Source organism: Dipodomys spectabilis, unplaced genomic scaffold (assembly GCF_019054845.1).
Source record: "Dipodomys spectabilis isolate Male_0828 unplaced genomic scaffold, ASM1905484v1 ptg000003l, whole genome shotgun sequence".
Taxonomy (NCBI): Eukaryota; Metazoa; Chordata; class Mammalia; order Rodentia; family Heteromyidae; genus Dipodomys; species Dipodomys spectabilis.
The window spans coordinates 18,223,336-18,237,837 of NW_024870680.1; the positions used below are offsets into that span (position 1 = coordinate 18,223,336).

The window sequence follows — 14,502 nt, forward strand, 5'->3', positions numbered from 1 at the left end:
ATGAATGTGTGTGTGTGTGTGTGTGTGTGTGTGTGTGTGTGTGTGTGTAAGCTGCTACTTCCCTTTTGTATACTAACTCTCAAAAGAGAGTATTTCTAATAGTCAAATGGAAGCAGAAGGAAGGTTCTAAGGAGTACAGTTTAGCCGAGCCAAGATGACATGGCACAGAACTATTATTATCCATATCTCTCTCCAGAACTTAGGAGAGGTGGGCCTGTTTAAGAAACATGAACAAGAGACTTTCAAAAGATTACTTTTGCCTGTTTTATTTTAATTTAAAGAGTATTAAAGGGTTCTGGAATGTACTTTACACTCTGGACAGAGAAGAATTTTTAGGATAGGGATCTAAAAAAGGAAAGCGGCTATAAATTGTATCTGCTTTAGATTTTTAAGACAATTTATTGAACATGGTAGTGGTAGCTACATTGTTCTGTAGAACAATCAACCAGGAATATGAAGTAGATAAGAATTTGGAGAAGAATATCTAGTTAATATTCTTTCTTCTTACATAAGAAGAAAAAATAAGACTAAAAATAAAAATAGCCAGCCAGGCACTGGTGGATCATCCCTGTAATCCTGAAGAGGCTGAATCTGAAGATCGCAGTTTGAAGCCAGCCTAGGCAGAAAAGTCCTGGAGACTCATATCTCCAATAAAGTACTTAGAAAAAGCCAGAAGTGGAGCTGTAGTTCAAGTGATAGATCTCAAACCTTGAGTAAAAGAAGCTCAGGGACACTGCCCAAGCAATGAGTTCAAGCTCCAGGACTGGCAAAACAAACAAACAAACAAATAAATAAATAAGAAAAATACCAGGGAAGGATGGGATAGTGGGGGAAAAACAAAGGAGGAGGCAACAATACTGGATACGAAATATACTCATTACCTTGCTCATGTAACTGTAACCCCTCTGTACAGTATTTTTACAATAAAAAAAACAGTGAAAAAAAGAAATACCATTTGACTGCTATACCACTTACTTCTAGGTATATATAAAGGAATTTAAGCCAGCATATAATGAGATGTATGTACACCCATGCTTAAGGCAGAACTATTCATAAAAGCTATGGAGTTAGCTCAGGCACTTGGTCAACTGATGAATGGATAAAGAAACATGATACATATATATAGGGCTGGGAAGGTGGCTCAGTGGTAGAGTGCTTGCCTTGCATGCCTGAGGCCCTGGGTTCGATTCCTCAGCACCACATAAGCAAAAACAAAAAAGCCGGAAATGGCGCTGTGGCTCAAGTGGTAGAGCGCTAGCCTTGAGCTGAAGAGCTGAGGGACAGCGCCCAGGCCCAGAGTTCAGGCCCCACGACCGGACCCCCCCCCCCCCACCAAAAAAAGAAAAGATACATATATACAATGGAGTATTATTCAGCTATAAAGAATGAAAATTTATTGTTTCCAGGACAATGGATGAAACTGGAGATCATTATTTTAAGTGAAATAAGCCAGAATCTGAAAGACAAGTATCACATAGTCTCTGATATGTAGACTCTATACTAAAAAATCCTGACAGCAACGTAAAAATGGATTTCATATTAATTATGTACAATTAACATATACTAATAAGATTTTAATAAAGTAAAATACTTTGAAGTATCCATTTTCTTCAAGGAGTGGTCCTTAAAGTATGATGTATTTACTAGCTGCATCAGATTCCATTGGGAGCTTATTGAAAGAAGGGAAAATTTTGAGGTCTGATTCTTAGCTTACTGAATCATAAACCATGGGGCTGTAGATGAACGGTCTATATATTTGCAAATGCTACAAGGAATTTTATAGTGTAATAAAACATGTATACTAATGGTTTAGAGAGTCTCTTGGGAGCTAAGGTTAAGCATATGTAGTTGGCCAAAACTCATATCTAGTAGGTGCCTGCAATTTTTTTTTTTTTTTTTGGGTCCGGTGGGGCCTGAACTCTGGGCCTGGGCGCTGTCCCTCAGCTCTTCAGCTCAAGGCTAGCGCTCTACCACTTGAGCCACAGTGCCACTTCCGCCTTTTTTCTTTGCTTATGTGGTGCTGAGGAATCGAACCCAGGGCCTCAGGCATGGAAGGCAAGCGCTTTAACCACTGAGACACCTTCTCAGCCCGGTGCCTGTAATGTTTAATGCAAGTATAGATTGCCTTAGAGAAGATGTAGTTGGAGGAGAAGATAATCAGAGGAGCATTACAACAGGTAAAGGGGTGAGGGTAAAGCAAATTTCAGCTGCAATGTCAATTTCTGACAGCCACTTTGTATAATGTCAAGTCCTACGTGATACAGAACTGTTTTTCTGGGACAAATAGTTTAATGACTTGCAGCAGGCCTGAGATATACAGTGGATTAATTATATTAAGGCTATGCCAACTGAACTCTGTATATGGAAGTCCTGGTACCAAGAGTGATTGAGTCCCATAGGAAACAGGCTGTAAGCTTAATGTAATGATCTCTTTGACAGCACAGCTTATGGAGATGAGCATAATGAGTAGGTTCCCAGCAAAAGACACCAGGAGATGCAAGTTTGATAATGTTTAATATTCAAGCTGTGTTTGCCTTTCTCTCTTCCTAGGTAAGTGTTCTACCTACATTCCATATAGGAGTACAATTTCCTGTGAGTTATATTACCATAGGTATCTTTTACAGGCATCATAAAATCATGGCAATGCATCTTACAAAGCCAGTCATAATGTAACCGTGCAACCATGGCCAGTATGAAAGCATGTACAGTAACTTCTTCATAATAGTCAAGTCCCAGGAAGGAAAGAACACAGCAGAATGGCCAGGAGCAATCACAGAGAAGAAAGGAAGGGAAAGCACATTCTAGGATTCTTGAGGAATGGGCTGCAATAGAAAAGAGGTGGGCCCCAGGTCATGTGATCACAGCACAGTGACAGATCCGTGGCCCCCAAATGTTAACTGTGTTTAGGTAAGAAGTGTCAATAGGGCAATATAAGGAACAAGGGAAAAAATGAAAAGGAAGAGAACAAGTTCCCAGGGAATAGAACTACAGCGACAATTTCCTGCCTCTTTAGCAAAAGTATTTAGCTCCACTTTCACATTTGGACCTGGCCAACTAGAAGAGAAAAGTGTGGATGCTCAATTTTCTTAGACACATAGAAACCATCTCCCTAGATGGTGCTAGTTTTAAATCCACTGCAATTCACCCAATTCTCAGGGGCCTGTGGTAGATTTCATCAGGATAACTACCTTTGTGTCCTGTATTCAGATAGTTGAGGATGGGCAGAGATTGGTAATAATTCTTGTAAGGATGCTTCCACAATGTGGTGACTTCTCATTTCTTCTCTTTCAAAGTCATGTGAGTCTGGGCTCGGAAAACTCTGGAAAAGCATTCCTTAGCTTTTAAGAGAAGTTTGTATGTGCAATTGGTTGTGGGAAATTTATTTCAAAGCAGGGCTAGTAAGACTTATAGATTAGGAAAGCAAATTCTTCTGAAAACTGTTTCTATGAAGTTTGATTTGGAGTTTGCAGCAACAGTAGCAGCCGCAACTTCTGGAAATGGGAGTTATTGTTTGGCATTAGGCTGAGTCCTTGGAAAGTAGGGCATCTTGGAGAATTGCCAATGAAGGAATAAACAAGTGATATACTTAGCCAGACAGCCAAGGCAGTGGGAGGCACAACCGTAGGCATTTACTATGATATTCCTGCAATTGCTAGTAAATAATTCCTCAGAAAATGCTACAGCATTGCCTAACGAGGCAGACACAGCCAAGATCAATAAGAAACAGGGCAAAGGAATCATCAGAACCTGAACAATGGTCAACTTTGAGCTCCCCTTCCCCAAGTATTCTCACATTAGACAGAGGTAGCCCAGTTTAGTTGAGTTCTTCTTCAAATCGACTTTGTGGCATGGTTTCAAAGCATAGGAAGTCTTTCATTTGTATTCTTCTCTTACTTGTGATGTTAGAACTTCTGTCTTACTGAAATGTCTTTAAGGTCATCATAATTGTTTAGTGATAGGGTCAGAGGGACAGCTTCAAAGGGGAGTGCACATGAGAATGGTCAGACAAGTTTATCAGTATGACAAAGTATTTGGTACAAGGAACATGTGAGAATAGGGATCTGGGAGTTCGGTGGAATAACAATGCGAGTGGAAAGGAGTAAGAGAAGGAGTGTGTGGTCCCACAAAGGGTGTGTGTGTGTGTGTGTGTGTGTGTGTGTGTGTGTGTGTAAAGGTTGAGGTTCCTTAGAAAGAAAAGACTATGGGACTTAAAATTGATGATGTTATATTAATCAAATTAGGACCCAATCTAGTCAGGTGGTATATGGAAATCCATGCCAATTTATACAGGGGAAAAATAGTTATAGAACATAGAACCAAAAATCTCAAGAACAGGAAGGCCTTGCAGAGAATTATCAAATTAACCTTCATTATTCAGGTGAGTGATTCTGTGAGGAAATTGAAAGCTGTAAACACGTATGGCATACACTAAGTGGTTGGGAGGAATGTGGTGGTTGAGGCTCCCCTGCTCTTCAGGCTGACTCCATGTTTATTCCGTGCTCTGTAGAGACTCACGTTAGTTCAAGGAACATTCCTGGATCATAGCTGACTGTATCTAGTTTGGCTGAGAGCAATCATTGAAACTGATTATTTTCTCATCTCCTAATGAGACACTATAGTACATACAGAAAAAAATTACAAAGTTTATTTGTTTATCAACAAGTTGGTCTTACAAAGAGACAAACTACATTGAGTATAAAGCAACTAATTATTTATAGAGATATAAGACTAAACTCTTCTTGGTGAAAAAACTGCAGGGAAACACTTGTTTTGGCTATGAAATTATTTTCCCATTAAAAAGAAAACTACTGCATGGTAAATGACACCTATTCAGCACCTACTATAGGCCACACAATTCCATAGCTACCTTTTTTTTTTTTTTTGCAAAGAGTTGTTATTCCAGGTTACAGAGGAAACTCTAGGATTCCACTGAAAATTGATTTATTTGACCCAGCACTGTTAATCGGAGGGAAATATAAAGTTTTATGTCCAGTTTGGTGTATTCCAAAGTCAAACTGATTTTTAACCATAGCTCACTGATGCTTTAAGAACTCCAAATCCCTGTGCCTCAAAAATGTCCTTTCTCTTCAAAGGATATAAGCAGGTAAGCATGGAATGGGGTGTGCAAACTAGCCTGAATATTAAGAGGAGGTTTACAATATGTTAAGTTACTAATTGTAGGGAACTCTGAAGCTGAGCTGTGAGATCTGGAATGGGTTAAGAGGTTGGAAGGCCACCTCAACAGATAGTGCTAGAAGGGCTGAGAGCTGGACCTTGAAAGACAGATAAAGTGGAAAGCATGATTGAATTTGCCTGGGTTGCAATCTTCTCTCCCAAAACAATAAGGGAGTCAGCTATCCACACAAACCCTGTTTTGTCTCTATGATTGTGATAATAGTAAACAGCCTTGTCCTCTGCACGTACCCATGGTAACCCTCCCTGTACTAAACCTAATAGATAAACTTGCTAACTGGAATTTGGATTTCAGAAACTCGTGAGTACTGAATCCTCTAGCTCCACACTTGCTTAACTCTCTCTCTATCTTTCCTCATTTCTTTGGCTCCAGTATCCTGTTGTGCAGTCCTAGACTGTGGGTAGCAACAAATAATGGTCATGTATTTGGTCAAGTCCATATGTTTTTTCCTCTGGTATGTTTCTCCTTAGGGAAGATAAATACCTTGCTTGAATAGATTGGAAACCTAGCTATTTGCTGGCACTATCCTCCCAGGCATAATCTCACATAGCAGTGTGTTCAAGGCCTTTCAACTCCCCGTTGAACTATCCTTCTCTTCAGGGAAGGCCATGTGGTTTATTGGCTCTGAGCTGCAATTAGAGGAATATATTGTCACCAACCTCCACTCCTGTTTGTTTCCATCTCTGTGAGAACCACACTAAAATGTTGGTAATTGATCTTGTTAACTGACATATTTGGGCTTTCTGATATTGTGTAGTCTCTTAGGAACCTTTTACATGACAACAAAGGAACACTTGTGTGGTCCAAAAATGCAGTATCTTTTCTGAATTTATTTTTCCAGTGACTACATACACTATGTGGCTGGTCCATGAAGGAGTAGGAGAGTTTGCCTCTCCTCCTTGTTTACATGTCCATGCAGAGTGAGAGAATTGTGGCAAACTCTTAGTTTCCCCTGGAATATTCTCCAGCTCCTTACAAATCCTGGCTTTTGTTTTTTTTTTTTTTTTGTACAGACCTGTGCATGATCTGATTTCTAGAATAGGGCTGGTTATATACAGCATGCACATTCAACAACTGTGCTTCAATAAGTGCATGTGAATTTCTGAGTAGTGAATTTCTCATTCTTATTTTTTCAAACTCACAGGGAAAATGATTTCTCACCTTACATCCTAACAACCACTATTGTTTTTCCCTACTTCCTTTTCCATTGAGCCCTGTCACACAAAATTTCTTCTACTTAACTCTCCCTAACTATGGATGAGTCCCTTTTGGGACTAGCGGTGTAGGAAATGAAGCATAATAAGGGAATTGAATTAGACTTTTCCACAAACAGCAAGTGATTACTCATGAGGTACAAGTCAAGGTAAGCTTACAGAATTCCTGCTTGTCCCTGTGAAAGAATGAGACTTGGGCTGTACTTTTTTAAAAATCACCAAACACTGCAGACAGAATATAGTAAAGAATTGGTAGAGGAGAGGGTAGGTACAGGTTGAAATTTTCTGTTTTAGACATAGAATGAAGTTCAAAGAAGTTAACTTCAACACATTGGGGAAAGGAAAAAATAGATATGTAAAGGGTAGGCAAAGAGCCTTATGCAATTTCAGATGGTACAGCAGGCCTATATAAAAATATCAATATAAAAAAATATCAAAGCAGATGGAAGCTACTAGGGTAATATTAAAACAAAAAAATAATCACTAAGAATCAACTCCACATCTCAATCTATTCTAACTCGGAGGACATGAAGATTGAATGTCCAACATTACTCAGCGAGCTGTGCTTTTGGCTTGTGTTTTAGGCTAATTGTTTCATCTAATCTCTTCCTATACTTCATAAAATCATGTTGGGTATTTGGTATATTCCTAAAATCATGCGGTATGTTCTCTCCCCCCCACCCCCACTCTCTCTTTTTTAAGATGAGAACCTTCATCCAGGAGATAATTAGGGTTTGTCTAAATGCTTACTTGAGACCTTTCTCATAATTATTTATTTTATTCAACAAGTATTATATGTTAAGAATCATGCAAAACATTTTACAAATATTAAGCCATAAATCTAAAGTATAGATACTGATCTAATTACCATTTTATGGATGGCGGAGTTTTGCCCCCATGGTAAAGCTAGGAGCCATCATATTCTTGTTGTGTTGTCTTTCCAGGACATAGATATTGTATGGGAGCTTCTGACCACAGAAGATGTCCAGCACGATTGGCCAAATCATGGAATCTCCTAATTACACTAACCTGGATCCTTCTATCTTCTTTCTCCTGGGCATCCCGGGTCTGGAACAATTCCATCTGTGGCTCTCACTCCCTGTCTGCTGCCTCGGCACAGCCACAATTGTGGGCAATGTCACCATCCTTGTGGTCGTTGCCACTGAACCAACCCTGCACAAGCCTGTCTACCTTTTCCTGTGTATGCTTTCAACCATCGATTTAGCTGCCTCCTTCTCCACTGTTCCCAAGCTACTGGCAATCCTCTGGTGTGGAGCGGGGCACATCTCTGCCTCTGCGTGCCTGGCCCAGATGTTCTTCATTCATGCCTTCTGCATGATGGAGTCCACTGTGCTGTTGGCCATGGCCTTTGACCGCTACGTGGCTATCTGCCATCCACTCCGCTACGCTTCTGTACTCACTGACACCATCATTGCTCGCATTGGGGTGGTAGCTATGGTGCGAGGCTCTCTGCTCATGCTCCCATGCCCCTTCCTCATTGGGCGTTTGAGCTTCTGCCAAAGCCATGTGATCCCACACACGTACTGCGAGCACATGGCCGTGGTGAAGCTGGCCTGTGGAGACACCAGGCCGAACCGTGTATATGGGCTGACAGCGGCGCTGCTGGTCATCGGGGTGGACTTGTTCTGCATTGGTCTCTCCTACGCCCTCATTGCCCAAGCCGTCCTTCGCCTCTCATCCCACGAAGCTCGATCCAAGGCCTTGGGGACCTGTGGCGCCCACGTCTGCGTCATCCTCATCTCTTACACGCCAGCTCTCTTTTCTTTCTTCACACATCGCTTTGGCCACCACGTGCCACACCATATTCATATTCTCTTGGCTAATGTGTATCTGCTCTTCCCACCTGCCCTTAACCCTGTAGTCTACGGAGTTAAGACCAAGGAGATTCGTGAAAGGGTTATCAGAGCATTTCAAAGGGGACAGGGAACAGCGTCCAAGGCACCTAAATAACCCTAGAATAGAGAAGAGATATAGTAAAAGTAAAATGCAAAACACAGCTTTCCAAGATTCATAAGGCCTCAGTATTTGAGACTAGAAAACGTTTGATAATATCCTCTGTAGAAACTTCTGATCATTTTTCTTTATCCTCTCTCTCTCTCTCTCTCTCTCCCTCTCTCCCTCTCTCCTTCTTTAGTCCGGTTGTGGGGCTTGAACTCTGGGCCTTGGCACTGCCCCTGAGCTCTTCAGCTCAAGGTGAGCGCTCTACCACTTGAGGCACAGTACTACTTCTGGTTTTCTGGTGGTTAATTGGAGATGAGTCTCATGGACTTTCCTGCCTGGCCTGGTTTTGAACTCCATCCTCAGACCTCAGCCTTCTGAGTAGCTTGATCATTTCTAAGAATGATGATCACAGGGAGAGCAAGGAGCTTTAGCATTCTTCCTTTTGATCTAGGCAAATGTAAACACAGGAAGATTCTTGCAAGCTTGGTGGTACCTAGACATTGAGAGTAACTACTTCTGCCTTGGAGAAAGTCTCTCCATTCCAGTTCAGAAGAGCCTCTGCATGGTTATGAGGTCTCCTCATGTCCTGGCCCCTTCCCACTACTTATAGCAGGGATTTCTGGTGTCATATTTTAGTCTGTCACTGATACCTTACCGTGGGTAAGGATTTGGACATAGGACAATAAAGCTCCAGTTAAAGAAATAAGAATCACAAAGGATATATGATGCATTTGCACAAATCCTATATTCTCCATCAGAACTTCAAATGAGGAAAAATAAAAAGATCCATTACCACCCACAATACACCTTAGCAGAAGAACAAGGGATTGAAATAAAATTTTTTGGTATAGAACATTGAGACTTCTCTGGTTGAGGGTACAGGAGAGATTGGGAATTGGCTATCTACCTCACAAATACATTACTGTCTCCAGCCCTTAGAAAGCAAATCTAAGCAAGCCCAAATGACACTGGATTTAACCTTCAGTGCATAACTTGCAAATATTTTTACACATTAATATCATTGAGATGGACTTCCAGAAATCACTGCTTCTTATTTTTTGAATGGGTAAAGGACAGTCACTTATCAAAATCAGAATGAAGGCTTTAGCGATTCACTCACTCACTTGTGATTTGGAAGAAAAATGCAGATTAATCTTAGTTAATTGTAAGTGGTATAAAGCTCTAAACTGCATCTATGAAATTAGGACAGGAAACTGGTTATTATACTTGCAGTGCCTTCTGAACTCTAAGACAAGTAACTTTAGAAATTGCTCTATTAGAACATTCTAGTAACAATGATCATTTTTTAAATTTTGTAGTTACCTTTAGTTTACAAAGGAATTGCCATGTAACAAAGCAGTTTATGAATACAGTATATCGTGATCAATATAACCTTTTCAACATTTTCATCCATCCCTTTCACTTTGACTTTATTCCTATTACATATTTTCTGCCTGTCAATCTCTCAGTAAGCCACCCTGTATTGTTAGACTGATGATGCAGTCCCTACCAATGCCCTAACATTCACAGCATTCACAAAACTTCCCATTCTTGGGAAATATCAGTACCGAGAATAGAAAATCAAAATTCATCTGTTGAAAGCTTCGAGTCTTGGGAAAATAAATGTTCTGTTCTGATTGGAATACTTCAAGTAGGTGGGGAAAACTATATATATATATATATATATAGTAATTTAATAAAGTATATTGGGTAAATTTTCAAAAGGAAAGTTAAACATTATTTCACTATAGGAATCGGTAATGCAGGGGATGACACTGATTCTAATAGTTTATTTTAATTCTCAAAGGTTGATAGTCTTCATATCTTTTTTAAACTGACCCAAAATTCTAGTGGGCATGGTACTAGGTTAATATAATCTCAGCACTCAGGTGATTGAGATAAGAAAGTCATGAGATTACAGTCTGCCAGGACTATGCAGCAAGACCTTAAAACACAACAATTACATACAATTTTAAATACTATATTTCCTCCAGTAGATTTACTTTGAATTATTTTCAAATGGACAGTCTTGCCAGCTCAAAACCCTACAACCCCAATTCTGGAACAATCCTATACTGGAGGGCATGGGTTCCTGTACTCAGAGTGTGGAGCACACCTGAGAAAAATTCACAGATACATAGATCTGAAGCACTGTCTGCTTATAAATTCTCACTTTAACTGAGATTTCAATGTCACATGTCCATGGTTTAACCTGTCCATGGTCTATATTAGTAAGTTTGACCACATTCAGCTCCCTATATAACTTCTGCTCTAAAATGTTTCATCAATTTATGTCTCATAAATATACACGATACCATTAGAAGTAAATTATCTCTCCAGGCATTGGTGGCACTTGCCTGTAATCTTAACTATTTAGGAGGCTGAAATCTGAGGATCGAGGTTCACAGCCAGCCTAGGCAGGAAAGACTGTGAGATTCTTATCTCCAGTTAACCACCAGAAAACCAGAAGTGGTGCTGTGGCTCAAGCGGTAGAGTGTTAGCCTTGAACTGAGGAGCTCAGGAACAGTGCCCAGGCCTTGGGTTCAAGCCCTATGACTCACACACATGCAAAACAAAACAAGAAAAACACAAAAAATCCCAACAACAACGAAAACACAACTATCTCATTACACAACTATCTTCACACATTTTTTTTGAATATGTGTAAACACAGGGCTTTGAACTCAGGGTCCCTAGCTTTTACTTTGCTTTTTGCTTACAACTGACATTCTACCATTAGAACCACACCTGTACTTCCAGCTTCCTATTTTTGTTCTGATTTTGGAGTTGAACTCAGGGCCTGGAGCTTTTGGACTCAAGGCTGGCATTCTACCACTTGAGCCACAGCTCCACTTCTGTATTTTGGAGTGATTAGTTGTAGTTAAGAGTCCAGACTTTCCTATCTGGGCTGTCCTTGAACTGTAATTCTTAGATCTCAGCCTCCTGAGTAGCTAGAATTACAAGCATGAGCCACAGATGCCCAGTCCATCCAGCATTTTGCTAGTTAACTGGAGATGAGAATCTGCCAGACTTGTCTGCCCTAGCTGGCTTTGAACCATGATCCACGTATCTCAGCCTCCTGAGTAGCTAAGATTACAGGTCCTTGAAGTTACAAATCCTTTCTCTCAGCCTCCAGAGTGTTGTATCACCACATATGGCTATAAAATTTATAAATTTCCAATCTTAAAGGAATTGCAAAAGGGTAAAAATTTTGAATGAGGCCCATAAAGAAAAAAAATAAATAAAAACAAAATTTCAAAATATAGAAATAAAGTATCAGTATCTTTAGTTACTAAGCTATTGTAACTTCAGAATTTTCCAAACTAAGTTGGCAAATTTAAATTTATGATTATCACTGTCACTATGGTTTAAGTTTAGCCAATGTATCATTTAACTGATATAGTGAAACTTCATGGGTCCTAAAACTTTAAATATATGAATAAAACTAATTCTGAATGATTAACATTGTCTTTATGAAAAAGAAAATCGAATAATTAGGTACTTTTAATATGTTTTAATATCTCATATTGGAAATGTCTTGGTCACTTTAGTTACAAATAATCGAGAAAATTATCTGTTCATATTTTAGGAGACTCATATGGGTAATTAAATTTTCAACTGACTGTTGTATGGGTCATGTAGCTAAAAAGATAGCAGAATTAAAGACAAAAACTAATATATAATATATATATAATATAAAAACTATATATAAAATATAAATATATTTATATATAAATATATAAATTTATATATATAATATATAATATAAAAACTAATATAAAATATAGAGAGATAAATTAAAAGTCTATGTGTATATCTATCTATATATATATAATATACTTTTTTGTGCAGGTACTAGGGTTTGAACTCTAGTCTGGCACATTTGTTCAGCTTTTGTTGTTGTTGTTGTTGGTTGTGGGGGCTGAACTCTGGGCCTGGATGCTGTCCCTCAGCTCTTCAGCTCAAGTCTAGTGCCCTACCACTTCAGCCACAGTGCCACTTGCGGCTTTTTTCTGTGTGCAAGGCAAGCACTTTACTACTGAGCCAACTCCCAGGCCTGTTCAATTCTATTGCTCATAGCAGTAACTCTAACACTTGAGCCAAACTATCACTCTGCCTTTTTTCCTGGATAATTGAAGATAGAGCCTCACAGAATTTTCTTTCTAGGTTGACTTTCGACCAAGATCCTCAGATCTCCAAATCTTATGTAGCTAGGATTACATGCTTGAGCCACTGGTGCTCAGCTAAATTTGTGCTCTTGTAAATAAACATAAGAAAGTTACTTAAAACATGTCATTTATAAGTGAATTTAAAATTCGAACAAATTCAAATTCAGGGTTTGCATGCATTTTTTGTAACTGCAGGAAATACTGGCATAAGGTTGAGAGTGCTGAATTTTGATTTTTCTAAAATGTAAATGAATATGCTGGTATTGTAAAGCTGAAATGTCATTTAAAATTTAGTCATTAACATTAAATCAAAGATTGGAAGTTTCATAAGGTTTGCCAAATTAAAAAATATATTCATGAGAGAAGGTGTGACATTGTTCAAAAAGAAATGTACTCATTACCTGACTTATGTAACTGCATTCCCTCTGTATATCACCTTTACAATACAATTTTTAAAAATCTTCATATCTATACATCTGTATATTAATAAGTAAGGAGGGGAATGTTTATGCCTTCCCTGATCAGGGGAATCAGACAAAACTGACATTAGCTTCATCCATTCTCAGTGGAATCCCAGGACTGGATGACAGGAACATCTGGTTTTCCTTCCCACTTTGCTCCAATAGGTGGCTGTGATTGAGAATGGCGCATTCCTCCATTTCATCCACTAAGGATTTCCTACACAGGGCTATGGATTACTTTTTAGTAATGCTTTATTAACATGTCTTGTTGTGTGCTCTAGTAAAATCTTTTAAAACTTGAACATATTCTGATTCTATCTTAAGGAAGTAGGCTTTGTTGTAGTCTGGTCCAGATATATTAAGTTCAAGGTGGTTCAACCCAAGGATGGAGTCTGAGGAGATCATTTCTGCCCTACACAACCATTCTTACCAATTCTGCATTTGTGAAGTCTGGGTTCTTCACCGTTGAAAGGTGTCACTTGTAATTCCATTCACTTTCTTCCCTAAGTGCTCTCCCTACTGCAGAGAAAATATAATACCCCATACCTACTGTGACCAAACCTTGGTAGCCCCATTATCCTGTGGAAATATCATGGATAGCCTGGTGTTGTTGTCTTGATGGGGTTTTTTTTGACATTCTGTGCATCACAGTCTCCTTAGACTATGTTCCTCTGGGCAGTGGTCAGAAGTCCAAATGGTCTAAACTCTTCTATTTTACCCCTACTACTTAGAAAGTCATATAGTCTCTCCATTTTGCCACATTAGGCCAATGTTTGTTCACTCTTGCTCCTCTCTGTAAAGCCTGTTGACTGTAGGATGAAAGCTGAGTCGATACAAGACTGTGCTGTAAAGATACTTTCAGCGTAAAGGACATCAAATTTCAGTTCATATAATAAACCCACCAGTACAGGTGAAGGGGTAGAAAGGGAAGGATGCGTTGTCATGTCTGTCCAGACCGAGCCTTTCTGGGAGAGATTGCTACTGTCCAGTGAGTGTGATGATAGTCCTTCCTCATTAGTTTTTCTTTTACAGAACATGAAAATTATTGGCATGGCAAGCACCATCCAGGCATATTTTTCACCCCATGATCTTTGTAATTCAAGTCTCACTGATAGCTTCTAAGAAAAGTAAAAACAAAAGCAATCACCACAACCAACCACACAAATAAAGAGTAGTAGGATCCTGGAGCTATTACTCAGAAGACTGAATTTTATGGAAAATACATGGCAGAATGATGTAAAGTAGGCAAATATTATTATTTAGGACACAAAACACAAAAATTTAACCAATAAAAATGGAAATTGGAACTTCTAATATAAACTTGGATATTTACACAAATGAAAAGGCATGCCAGAAAAGAGGAGAAAATTAGTTGTAGGTTGAGCACCTTACAGTATATGAGAGGAGAGAGTTTTATTGTCTTCAAGTCTATCAAATGTTTAGCTTTAATATTTTCATTATACCCAAGAATATTTTAGGGTGAATTCATTCTCTCCTATAGT

At 39.1% G+C, this 14,502-nt stretch overlaps 1 protein-coding gene across 1 annotated transcript; it reads left to right on the forward strand.

Moving 5' to 3' along the window:
* The first annotated feature begins 7,389 nt into the window (after positions 1-7,389).
* Positions 7,390-8,379, forward strand: LOC122116627 (putative olfactory receptor 52P1). Its single transcript, XM_042690379.1, has one exon. It carries the CDS (start codon positions 7,390-7,392, stop codon positions 8,377-8,379), a length of 990 nt encoding a protein of 329 aa, XP_042546313.1.
* Positions 8,380-14,502: the final 6,123 nt, after the last annotated feature.

Coding starts and splice junctions, on each gene's coding strand:
- LOC122116627 (XM_042690379.1), top strand. CDS start 7,390: ATGTCCAGCACGATTGGCCAAATCATGGAATCTCCTAATTACACTAAC.